Raw genomic sequence first — 12948 nt, forward strand, 5'->3', positions numbered from 1 at the left:
TAACAGGTACCGTACCAAATTTAATCCCAGGATTCGTGAGATAATCTTAAACACCTAACTTACTGTAGGTTGTCCTACTAAAAGGACAGAGCCCACAAGGTTGGACTATGAAGCATATTCAGTCTAAGTGACAAGCCACAAATACACCGATTAGGAGTAACACGAAGGGATGGCTCCTTTTCGGGACAAAGAAGGATTTGGAATAGATTTACTTTTGGACCCGGATAACCTTGTGCTATGCAATGTTCTTTACCCACAGTAGCGTTAACTTATATTATCCTCCTAACGACACCTTGCATGTACATGTAGATACATATAGATGAGCTCACACATGTCGAGAATCGTCAATAAAAGGGGCGTTTTTCAAACCTTGGTGGTTACTTCAATTGGGAAATGACAGCGAAAGAGACGTAGACTTACTCAACATCATCTCTTTTGGCCTCCATTGCTTGCCCGATGTGTGGATAAGTCTGGACTGTATCCCCATGTGATACTTTTATTCCACCATATATGGAGTACTTAGTAGACACTATCGGAACTTTAGCCTTTGATGATTGGGTGTGAGCCTCAATAAATTCCCGATGGTATCTCTCTAAGGTTATCCAATATGCTGGGTACAGATCAAGTAACCTGGGAAGGGGATCATGTTTCAAAGAAAGAGAGAGATATATATAACTCCGATTAAGTTGTACGATAACATGACAAATCTGACCAGATCGCGATCTACCCCAATAGTACTATGAGGAGAATACATTCTGCGATTCTTATATATAATATAATTATTGGACGATCAAAGTCGTATTATCCCCTTAAAGGACCTTTTTTTGTTACTTGGAACCTTTTCCATTTTTGTTTTGAATGGGCAGCAAGCAGTTTATGTGAAATAATTACACAGCTGGCATGGAGTAGTTGGAAAAGGTTAGCAGCAGATCCGCACCCCACAGGCTATGATGACATCGAGACAAAAACTGCTTGCTGTAAGTCGCGGGAAGCAACGCCTGACGTATTAGGTACCTACCTACATCACCGCCGGTATACCTAGTAGGCAGTAGGGCCTTTCATTCTGGGAAATTGCATGATAATCGATCATTGCTACTAGATATTCTGTTGCAATTGGTGCATTGCAAAACAAGGGGTCGCTTTATCTTTCGCTTTTCTTTTTCATTCTCTTAATTTCTGTCTCATGGCGCTGTGCTCTTTTTCCCGTTATGACATAATTGATGAAATCCCGAACGCCTGACGAATCAACATCTATGTTCGATGCAGAATTTTTGATATTCGACTATTCGAGACCCCTGATTCCTCTTTGGTCTTTGTTGTTTGCCCTCTTGGACCGATTGCGACGTTCATGGAGGAGGGACGAACTCAACACCATGGACACGTGCTCTGGAAGGTGAACATGACGAGGGAAAAGACAATGCTCGTAAAGCCGTCACTCATTAATATGTAAATCTATGCCTTCGGAGCGACAGGACAAGCGATATACTCTGTAGCAAAGCAAATCCCATACGAAAAAGACACCCCACGAGGATCCAAATAAGAGAGACAAATGCCAATACCAGGTCCCAATGCCCCTCTTGTCCGTGCCTCATCCGGTTATGTAAGCGTGATGGGCGATATTCCCTGAATTTGGAACCATCTTCCGGCCAATGTTAGTTGGCATATGGTCTAGACAGGCCGCGTGGAGGGCCAAAGTCTTCGTGGTTGCTGTACACCTCCAGTGTTCCCACTTCCCACCCTTTTTTTTTTTGCAATACCCTACCTTCTTGTCGCAAACGTCATCGGTCTTGCTTGGTTCTTACCGGACTTTCGAAAAGTCAACGGGCTGAGAGAGACTTTCTTTTTTCCCCACATACTTCCTTTGGGCGCCACCTACGGTTTCTCTGCTTCCTTCCTCACCACCAAAAAAGTGTTATTATTCGCCTTGTTACTCCAAATCCATTTGCTATCTCCATTTTTTTTTGTTTCACTCTCGTTTCTTTTACACGCTCCTCCTGTCCCTTCTCTTTCTTTAATCATCTTGTCTCATATACTGAGCAAGTCTAGAGGATTTCGATTTCTGTCCCTTTCCCCCGAATCTTGGAGTTACATCCGTCTGTAATCCAAAATGGCGGAATTCGTGCGTGCCCAGATCTTCGGCACGACCTTTGAGATCACAAGCAGGTACTGGTGTCTCTTGAGATCATTGAATTCAAGCAATGGGGTCGGTTCCTTTTTAACAGTTTCGCAGGTACACAGAACTGCAGCCTGTGGGAATGGGTGCGTTCGGCCTCGTGTGGTATGTTCCCAGAGCCCCTCCTTTTAGATTCGCCGTTACCGCCAACCCCTCATACGGACCATGCGCTGACACGCTTCTCCCCGGGAAATTAGTTCGGCGAGGGACCAATTGACCGGACAGCCCGTCGCTGTTAAGAAGATTATGAAACCTTTCAGTACCCCAGTCTTGTCTAAGAGAACATACCGCGAACTGAAACTATTGAAGCACTTGCGCCACGAAAATGTCGGTCAATTTACCCGAATACGGCCGCATCGCTCCGTACGCTGACTGTGACTAGATCATCAGCCTAAGTGATATTTTTATTTCTCCCCTCGAAGACATGTATGCACGATTTCTACCAACTTTAAGAGGGACACCTATTGTCTAACCGATCGCCACAGCTATTTCGTAACCGAGCTCCTGGGTACCGACCTCCACAGACTTCTCACATCAAGGCCGTTGGAGAAGCAGTTTATCCAGTATTTCTTATACCAGATCTTGGTGCGTGACTGGGACAGGCTCCTCCAGGCGAGGTGGGCTCCATGCTAATTCTCTACAGCGAGGACTTAAATATGTGCACTCAGCAGGCGTTGTGCACCGTGATCTTAAGCCAAGTAATATCCTTATCAACGAGAACTGCGACCTGAAGATTTGCGATTTTGGTCTCGCCCGTATTCAAGACCCTCAGATGACAGGCTACGTGTCGACGAGATACTACCGTGCGCCCGAAATTATGCTCACATGGCAAAAGTATGATGTGGAGGTGGATATCTGGAGCGCCGCTTGCATTTTCGCCGAGATGCTGGAAGGAAAGCCTTTGTTCCCCGGAAAGGATCATGTGAACCAATTCTCCATTATCACAGAACTCCTTGGTACTCCACCGGACGATGTGATTGAGACAATCTGTAGTGAGAATGTGAGTAATCATGCGATTGGCCATGTGGAGTCACTGCTAACATTAGTCACAGACTTTGCGATTTGTCAAGTCTCTTCCCAAGCGCGAACGTCAACCTCTCGCCACCAAGTTCAAGAACGCTGACTCGGATGGTATGCCTTCCGTTCAATGGGGATTAAGCGCCATCAGATGCTAACAACGCACAGCGGTTGACCTTCTCGAGCGGATGCTGGTATTTGACCCGAAGAAGAGAATTCGCGCGGGCGAGGCGCTGGCGCACGAGTACCTTGCTCCGTACCACGACCCCACCGATGAGCCTGTGGCAGAAGAGAAGTTCGATTGGTCATTCAATGATGCTGACCTACCTGTAGACACCTGGAAGATCATGATGTAAGCACCTCTTGGATGCAATGACGTGGTTGCCAAACTAATCTAGAGACCCTAGGTACTCGGAAATTCTCGACTTCCATAATATCGATCAGGGTACCGAGGCGAGTCAAGTCCTCGTTGAGGGAGCTGGCGATGCCCAGCAAAATTTTGTATAATCGGGTTCCTTATTTTGCGGACGAGGCGCAGGCAATAGTGCAGCGTGTTTCTGAGGTTATTCTCTTCTTTTTCCTTTTGTTCTCCTTGTTTGGTATGTAGACTGGGCATGAAGGCTGTGATATCTTTACATCTACGGATACTTTCTCATTCACTGTCACGTGGCTGTTTTGCAAATTCCGAGGCGCTTATGCCTTCAGGAACTGTGGTTTTCTCACGACGTTGTTAGAATCGGGGGGGTTGAAAATCATTTATGACATTGATTTTCCCTTTCTCTTTTGGTTTCTTGTCCCTTATATATAAGTTACACGTGAACCATGAATGATGATGAACTAGTTGGTGCTTGAGGGATACTCGAATGCAAATCGAACTATTAGAACAATTTTGTTGATCGTTCGTCGCGCTAATTATTTGGTTGTTCATGGGTGTTGTAAGTGGTGCTCCGCTAGCAGAGATCCCAAACATCAGCCTTATGGCTTGATTATCTTTCCGAATTATGGGGTAGTCGTACTTAAAACAAGGGGTGGGGGAGATTAAATGTCCATTTACTGCTCCGTACTCCAGTTGGCAAATTTAATCAACCGCCGGCCTGTCACCGCCCACCGCGGGACCCAATGAACCAATTCATTAGCCCCCTGGTTCCAATTTCCATCAGTCTTCAGCTTGAGGTCCTCCTTTGATTCATTCTTAATTGTATCTCTCTTGAGGCTACCCTTGTCTCCCTAAAATTCTTTCCCGGGAGGGCAGCCCCTTCTCTCAGAGAGAAATTAGCTTCGAATCGTTCCTTGTTTTGGTCATTGTGTATGTGGCACCGCTGCAGTTCCACACCATGCTAGTGTTGCTCCAAGTCGCCAGGCACCTATTGTCATGGTCATAGACTTTCATCATGCAAGGTGAGTAACTGTATGAGAACAAGAAGGCAGCAGTACGAATACGGGAACAAGAAAGGGAACGAGATAGGCAGTACCAGAATCATATTCATATCATTCTTCTGTTGCGCTTGTATGAGTTGTGCTCGGGGCTTTCTGCATAGCACAGCCCGGGATTATCTTTTGTCCTTGCGCCACATTTTCTGGGCCTGCTGGCTAACATTTATCATTTTCTGTGTCCTGCAGGGGCCCCGAAATCGAACTGTGCTTTGGAGAAGATGGAACCGATCCTGCGGCAGAGAATGACTGGAGTTTGTTACCATTCATGGCGTTATCGGACGGGGCGCATATGTACGGCGATGTTTATTACCCCTAATACGCTCCATACAAGTTACAGCATCTGCTCAAGGGCGCATTCATTTATTGACGCAAATTCTGGCCCTCCAGGTCGACCGAGGAGTTTTCTTATTTTACACTCCGCCGAAAGGAGACCGCCACAGAGCCTGCAACATCCCTTTTCGGCATATCTTGTGCCAGACAAATCGATTCGAACTTGCTCCTATACCGACCATCCGATGTGACAAGATCCACAGTACAGAAGGCAGTTGTTGTCATCACAGATAGCCCCCAGAGCCTGGGACAGCTGAGAGAGAAATTGTCCATAGTAGCATCTGCTTGGTTTGCGCAGCGGTATGTTGGAACCACTATATACGCTAGCTGGTGGCTATTCGCTACTCTGGTGTGGGAGGTCTCTAACTAATGTGTATACGGAGGAGAACAGGGATTTCTCCGATATCGATATTTTGAAAGTGTGTTTTTGTTCCTTTCCAATTGCGGCTTGGCATTATCTATCAGTCCCTAGTAGTGCTGACATGTTTCAGAAATTTCGAGAAAGCCTAGTCATTAATCTGAACAAGGATGAAAGTTTCAAGGATCAAAATCTTGGTGAGTCCAGTTCCCCAGAGCAGTCGATTTTTGTTGCTGACCAGCCTACAGGACTGTCTTTGCGGGAAATGATTCATGAGTTTAAGTATCAAACTCTGGTCCTATTCAAAGCCATACTCTTGCAGCCCAAGGTTGGTAGTTCCTAGTAGGTCATCGTACAAGATACTGACTGAGCCCAGATGCTTTTCTTTGGTTCAAGATGTGAGCGGTTATGCATGATACAATTCTCCCTTGTTTCATTGATACCTGGCCTCATAAACTACCTTCAAGACTGTGCAGACCCATCATTCGAAAGCTATACGAAGACTGTTGAGAAGCCTACCACTCTGAAGACAAGTGATAGAAGTTCTCGTATGATTGTAACCGTCCTACCTTCGATTATATCTCATACTGACTCTCATAGTGCTGGCGTATATGGGACTGCCACTTCAAATTTTTGGCAAGGTTCGTACGTCATGAATCAAAGACCGAGTTACGTTCTAACATCTGTAGGGGAGCATGTTCGGACCTTACACGCCTCTACAGCAGCTGGATCTGCTGGCGGATCACGGAACGAAGTCATATGTAGTTGGCTCTACGAATTCGTTACTTTTACAACAGAAAGATCGCTATAGTGACATCTTAATCAACGTGAGGAAACAGTTGATCCAATTTGACAACTTGAATACTTACGCAATGAGATTTGCAGCTTGACGAGGACACTATTAATATCACGTCCCCCTCTCTACGAAATGCATTGGCACTATCTGCTGCAGACAGACGCTGGATCGACCTTCTTACCCAGATTATCAACGATACGTGGGACGAGGCGCACCCGGAACAACCCAAGACCCACGGGTATATGGGCTCCGAAGAATTCATCAGGTTACAATTCGAAGAATATCTGCTGGCATTGCTTTCATGTATGAAATATCATGAGGAGCTGGATTCATTCAATGCGGGTGACCCTGGCCGCAGGAGCAAAGAACAATTGGATGCGTTCAACATAGAAGGCGACCCTGCGCTCGAATTCAACGCTGAGTTTCTGGCACAGTGGCAAAACACTTCTAATTATGCGCTTTTCAAAAACCTGACCTCTGATGCACTGTTGTACTCCATTGTCGAGCCTCGTCATCCTTGTGCCGGAGGCCTCACCATGGACGATGTTCAACGTCGGTTATCACAACAAGTCGCGGATCTTCATCTGGATGAACGGGTACGGGAAAGCCGCGAGGCGCTCAATAGGCACATCAGTACTGGCCAAAGGAAAGTAACCGCCGCATTCAACAACTTCTGGAACGATATCGAAGCGATGCGGGAAGCACAGCGGAAAAAGAATGAAGAGAGAACTCCCCAGTCACAACGGTCCTCAATTGACAAGGGCCCTTCCCCCCCATTTTCACCGTCCGATACAGCATCAGTGCATTCCACTAGTGGTTCCTCTTGGTTCGGTGGTCGCAAGGCTCCTTCCGTGGACATCACTCAAGCACAGGCATCCGTGAGTGCCGCTGGTCAAAGGGCAGGGGCGTATTTGAATTCGTGGAGTACCTGGGCTAGCGAAAAGCGAAAGGAATGGCAGGACAAAAATAAAACCCCATCCTCTCCATCTTCAGTAACCTCACCGTCGACCCCGACATTGGCGGGTACCGCAGAGCAGAGCGACCCGCCGGAAAGAGGTAGACGATCAATGCAGGCAAGCCGCAGTGAAGACTCTATTACTTTGTCTCGCAGCGGAAGTAGAAGGAAGAGATGGAGCAACATTTTCCTGAGACGGGATAGCGGCGAGTATGGCTCACCCAACCGGAAGGATGATGGTGACGGTAGCGAATATGACACTGCCAATACACGCTCGCAGCTATCGAACGAGGTCCCTGCTAATGACGACCCGTCGCACCCAACCGAACAGCCATCTAAAGAGGCGAAGGCCTCCACACAAACTCAGGTCAGCAGTATAAGCGAAACCCACACACCCAGTGAGACAAAGAATACTGCCACCACTACCGACGCATCAACTGAGCAGCCCAAGCCTTCTGTCAAGCCCCAGACCATCATCGCTAAAAAGGATACCATAGCAGAAGAGCCAGCATCCACCGAGTGCAAGACTCAAAACGAAGCACCCACCACCGCAGAATAAGCTCCACAAAGCCAATAATCTATTAACAAACGACAGGAACACGATCGCATGAATATTTTTCCATTTTGACCCTTTATATAAACTCATCCTAATCAACCCCACCATGCATACATAACACATACAAAAACAAACTTCTTGCATATCATTTATTCACCATTATCATTTACGCTTCGAAGCTTTGATACCCGGGAAAGGACAGAGCTTGTATTATTGCTATTTTTTGTTACTTTTCAGCATATATCATATTCTCTTTTTAATATTCGAAAATGCATATACGATGTTCCTTGATAGAATTGCCTCACATGTCAACTAATATATCCTGCACTTTCTGAATGCATCAGCGGTTGGATATGAACATTGAAGGTATATTATGCATACCATTATAGAGCACGTGGCATGAACATTACTTGTTACTAATAGATATCTATTTAACTAATCACTTTTGAATTGCCGAACATAAGTGTTACAAGAAAAAAGAACCAAAAGGGGAAAATCCAATCATTGGTGATATAGTGGGTTATCATTCGTCATATCGGTGCTACGAAAGCAGAAGACTCCTATCCTTGACCTATGAATGAAAGCCGTATGCCGCAGTGAGAAAAAGACCATTAAACAAAGAAAGGAAATAGAAGGAAAACCAGCAAGAACCGGCGCTAACATAGAAATGATTGGGAAGGGGACAATGAAAGAAGAACTTTCTAAGAATTATGCAATATAAGCGATCTCATCACCATCCAAGCGCTCTATATAATCCTTCTCCATGAGGGCTTCGATATTCTTCTTGATATCGGGTACCTTAGGTGGGAAACGGGATTTGACTTGTTGGATCACTTCCTGGACTAGCTGGACGTGCTTCATCTTCTTGCGCGATTTCATGATTCGGACGATGGCAGACTGTATCCATGTTAGAAAATGACTCAGAATTGGGTAATTCTGCAACATACCTGAAGCAGCAGTTTACGATCCTCCTCTATAGTCTTGTGTGTATCGTCCGACTCAACCTTTTGTTCCGACTTGATCTGAATGTTGAGGTTGACCTTGACCTTTTTGTGTCTAAAGTTGTAGTTTAAAGTGAACGAGGTGCCAGGCTCCGGCTTGGACCCCTCGGGGCTGATGAGAAGTACCTTCGCCTTGAGGAAGATACCCAAGTTTGGCTCAAGAATTTCAGGAGCAAGAGTGGTAGCTTTTTGGATGTCCTCGTACGTTAAGGTATCGGTCTCATTGAAAAGGAGAAGAATGCCCATCTGGAAGGTTGATACTTGAAAAGTATAAGGCACCTTTGTGTTTTTGATGTAGTTAGTTTTGATTTCACCTTTGCACAGCTGCCAAAGCCATGTCAGCTTCCGACCATTATGCTTGTCAAAGTAGAAGTTTTGGAACCGCTCAGCCGTCTTGACGATTTCTGGCGGCGCAAGGAAGTCTGTCGAGGGAGCTTGAAGAGGCCAGAATCCCGTTCCCAGAATTTGGAAGTGTGCATCCACCAGCTTCTTCCGATCGTCGTCATCAAGAACCTTGTCTTGCCAGTCTTTGTAGCTGGCGTTGAGATCCTTCGAGATCTGAATATCTTGGAACATACGCTGCAATTTGTTGGTGTACTCGAAACCACAGGCCTCCTTGAGCTTGCTAATCATACTAGTCTCCGCATCATCGGACACCGAACTGACATGCACCAGTCGCTTAGCAAGCATCTTCGAGTAAAATTTCTGGAAGACATCCTTATCTTCAATGTATTTGAAGACCGTCATGATCTGGACTAGCATCTCCTCTAACTCGGACTCCTCAGCAGCTTTAGATCCCTTCTTCAGCAGAGAGTCAGTATACTTAGCCAGCAGCTCCGGCGATTTCGTCGAACTAGATGCGCAGATCTTATTGCGGTTGACAAATTCGCGGCAAGCATTGTCCAACGAGCGTACAAACTCCGATTCGCCATTGAAGGCCTCGTTAACCAGACTCTGATATCTTGTATGCACCTGCAACAAAGCATCCACATACATCTTGGGTTCGAACGCCTCGCCTTCCGCTGCAACCTTCTCAACCGCCGCCAAACCTGCTTTCCTGACATGGGTCTCGAACTTCGTCCGCAGAGGATCCAGGCCCTCTTTGATGCGAGACAAAAGCCGGTACATCCGAGCTAGGTCCTCTTGACGTTCGTTGTCCAGCAGAACCTGGAATTCATCACGTAGTAGTTCAGAGTGGGCAGTAACAAGGACATCCAAACACGTGTCGGTAAGATGTTTCGAGATATCCGGGTGCAAATACAAGCCGACACGAGCCTTTTCTTCTTCTAAACGAGCCTCCGCCTTCTTCATGTATTCCACCACGCTGTTTTCTGCCACGAATTGGCGCGACTCGTTTTCGTAATAGACCTTGGTAGCCGCAATAAAGGGCTTCTCAAAGAACATCCGATATACTTCAAGCGTCGACTTGGAGCTGTCGCTTTCATCCAGTCCGAGAGAAACGAAAGAATCGACGATACTCTTGATTTGCGACTGCTCGATCGTTTCACCATTGCGCTGCTTCTCGACAAGGTTCAAAACTGCGTCCATAACCTTCTCGTGAACCTTCATGAAGAAGTCATCTTTCCACTTGACGAGGTGCAGGGTATACACGTCGTAAACATTCTTTTTACCCTCGTCGATCTCCCGCTTGACCCAATGTCGGTTGAGATAGCCGAAAAGATGGTTGATATACTTGGCGGCTGTCGTGTAACGGGTCCATTCGCGGATGTAGAACCCTAGCAGGGCCTCCTCGGCGTGTCCCTTAGACTCGTGATGCACAGCATCGAGGTGACGTGACAGGTACTCTCCAAGTAGCTTATATAGCTCCTCTCCTAGCAGATGTGCTGAAGCATTGTTAGATCCAGGGGCCCGATATATCCTTGAGGGGTTGTGCGTTGATGAAGACGAACCACCGCGATGTGCTTGTAATCCATGGCCATTGCCGACAGCCTTTTGTGATGTGCAAAAATTGTGAACCGCGCTTCGCTCAGAATGTCAGTCGAGTCCAAGATGATTAAAACAACATGTGGCATACGTGTACAAAGCCATGTACTAAAAATCCAAGTGAATTGTCAGTATGCAGCTGGAGGCCTTTCCCATTCACCAGGAGCGACCAAGTTAAGCGATTTGAAATGGACTTACAGTCTTCATATCCACCCCCTCCTCCAGCTTCAACATCACACTGTCGACGCCCTTCTCCAGGAACGACCATCTGCTTGAGTCAGCCTACCATCCGTTACATGGCGCCCCCGAAGTTATCCGATGGCTCCTTCGAGTATGAGCGACTCACGTTTCATCCAAGTCATCCTTGTGAGGTGTCTGGGGAATAAGGGAGGGCGGCATGGTGCTATTCGGCGATAACTTCGGCGAGCAGGGAGTACAGCTGCGAAACAAGGGCGTCAGTTCTCGCAGAAGCTAGGGCGAACACTCAAGACAGATGACACACGCGTGACGACCTGAGGATGGAGAGACGAAATGGGGGTTCGAAGGTGTTGAGGACTTGTCGTAACACCGCAAGGGTTCGGGACCTTCCTACTTGTTGATTTCGGCAATGAGCTCGCTCCAGAAGCGGGCGATTACAGCACTGGCGACGTTCAGTCCAAACACTACCGTCAAGGCAGGAGGATAGCCGCACGCTATGAGATAGCAAAGAAGAACGGAAGGGACCAACTGAGTCACAAAAACAGGACCTCAGTACAGAAGTCCGGGCTAGAGCGAAGTAAGAGCAAACCACAAACACGCCTCAAAGTACCAAAAATACCGAGAGACACAAGAGTAGGCGTGGCGTTGGGCGGTAGTGAGAGTCGAGATCAGACATCCCGTGGGGGGGGGGGAGGAAACGCTTTATGGACCTTTGCGGTAGGCGGTCAACGCAGCTGGTCTACACAGGATCTTTAAATCTAGATTTCCTGGGGTTTAAGACGAATAGTTAGGCAACCAACACCTTCAATTCTTTCGGTACTGCTACCTAATGGAGCTGGGAATGTTCCCAAGCTCATCCGGAGTCGATCCTATTTTGTTTCGCATTTGCTTCGTTCCCTTTGGAGCTCTTCTTTATTACGCGAACAATCCAGTATCAAGACGATTGTGTTTTCCCTTTTTTTTTTTTTTTCTTTTTTTTTTTTGTTAAATACGCATGACGCAGTCAACTACCGTGCTTATGAATGCCTCTTTCCCTTGGTTTTTTCTTTCTCTTCCCCTTAGTACACAGCAATAACTCCCCCTTTGGATGTCTGGCTGCGACAAGCACATATTGATATATCGTAGCAACGCCCTGGTTAGGGTTGAAGAAGACGAGAAGGGGAATTCCAGGAGGATGGACTATAAACACATTCGGTCCTCTTGAAACTTGGGAACAAAACCGCAAGCATGACCGCGGATGACGTCATGGTGGCATTCCACTTTCGGAAACCCTTAAACCCTTACTTCTTGACCGAATCAAAGAGCTTGAACCTCAACCCACTTGCATGTAGCAAAAGAAAAAGAAAAAAAACCTCCCTAGCCCAGCAAGGTAAACTGCCTACTTCTGAGCCCCGTATATCCTAAGGCGGAACCGATTCATTTCATTGGAAAGGAAACCATGTCGTTCAGATCCCCATCCGATATCAAGGTTACCACTCGTCAAATCCCGGAATGGGAAGATATCCCCAACACATCCATACAGTCTAAGCCGCTTATGATATATCATCACGCTTTTGATGCGTCCCCAAGGCAGCTTCAGGCGCGTTTGGAAGAAATCGGCGAGGTCGAACCACAGTGGGTTTATACTATGTATCAGCAGACGCACTTCCACAGCACAACGCATGAAGTTTTGGGCGTGGTCTCCGGACGCGCTCGTCTCTGCTTTGGCGGTGAAGCAAACCCCAGTCGTTTTGAGCCGACGGTTGAGAAAGGCGATCTCATCATCGTTCCCGCTGGGGTAGGCCACCGCCTCTTGGATGATCTCGGTGCGGAGAGTTTCAGCATGGTGGGTGCCTATCCTCGAAATAAACACTGGGATATGTGCTATGGACAACCGGGTGAGGAAACAAAGGTCAACGCTATCGACAAGCTCGACTGGTTCCATAGCGATCCCTTGTACGGAGCCGGTGGTCCCGTTCTCCAGGTCTAACACACAGTAGTACTTTGGGCGATATCCTCTTCTCCGTGTCTTGTTTGACTTTATATTCCATCATTCTACTAATATATACAAACATAATCATCACATGTGCATGGCCGTTGCTATCCAGGACCCAAAACGTTTCCCTAACCTGGGTACCAAATACAAGGCAAGAAAGATAAAAAATAAAAAAATAAATTAAATTGCGAGAAACAAAGGGATAAGGTGA

The 12948-nt window shown here is 46.8% G+C and overlaps 3 protein-coding genes across 3 annotated transcripts; 2 read left to right on the forward strand and 1 right to left on the reverse strand.

Annotated features, from left to right (window-relative positions):
- Positions 1-2107: 2107 nt before the first annotated feature.
- ABOM_012097 (Avl9 protein) lies at positions 2108-7622 on the forward strand (the record flags this gene model as incomplete). The annotated part of the gene is made up of 16 exons (XM_022539225.1): positions 2108-2163; positions 2231-2278; positions 2371-2500; positions 2556-2599; positions 2659-2758; positions 2817-3173; positions 3226-3304; positions 3359-3542; positions 3598-3691; positions 5446-5509; positions 5561-5640; positions 5689-5710; positions 5789-5860; positions 5913-5953; positions 6002-6139; positions 6198-7622. 16 exons carry the CDS (start codon positions 2108-2110, stop codon positions 7620-7622), a joined length of 2934 nt encoding a protein of 977 aa, XP_022382947.1.
- Positions 7623-8327: 705 nt separating this feature from the next.
- Positions 8328-10963, reverse strand: culA (cullin culA; the record flags this gene model as incomplete). The annotated part of the gene is made up of 5 exons (XM_022539226.1): positions 8328-8516; positions 8567-10601; positions 10656-10672; positions 10763-10832; positions 10911-10963. The coding sequence occupies 5 exons, from the start codon at positions 10961-10963 to the stop codon at positions 8328-8330; spliced, it is 2364 nt and encodes a 787-aa protein (XP_022382946.1).
- A 1237-nt stretch (positions 10964-12200) lies between these two features.
- On the forward strand, positions 12201-12731 carry ABOM_012099 (cupin domain-containing protein; the record flags this gene model as incomplete). Its single annotated transcript, XM_022539227.1, has 1 exon — positions 12201-12731. The coding sequence occupies one exon, from the start codon at positions 12201-12203 to the stop codon at positions 12729-12731; it is 531 nt and encodes a 176-aa protein (XP_022382945.1).
- Positions 12732-12948: the final 217 nt, after the last annotated feature.

This window comes from Aspergillus bombycis (assembly GCF_001792695.1).
Source record: "Aspergillus bombycis strain NRRL26010 chromosome Unknown contig00238, whole genome shotgun sequence".
Taxonomy (NCBI): domain Eukaryota; kingdom Fungi; phylum Ascomycota; class Eurotiomycetes; order Eurotiales; family Aspergillaceae; genus Aspergillus; species Aspergillus bombycis.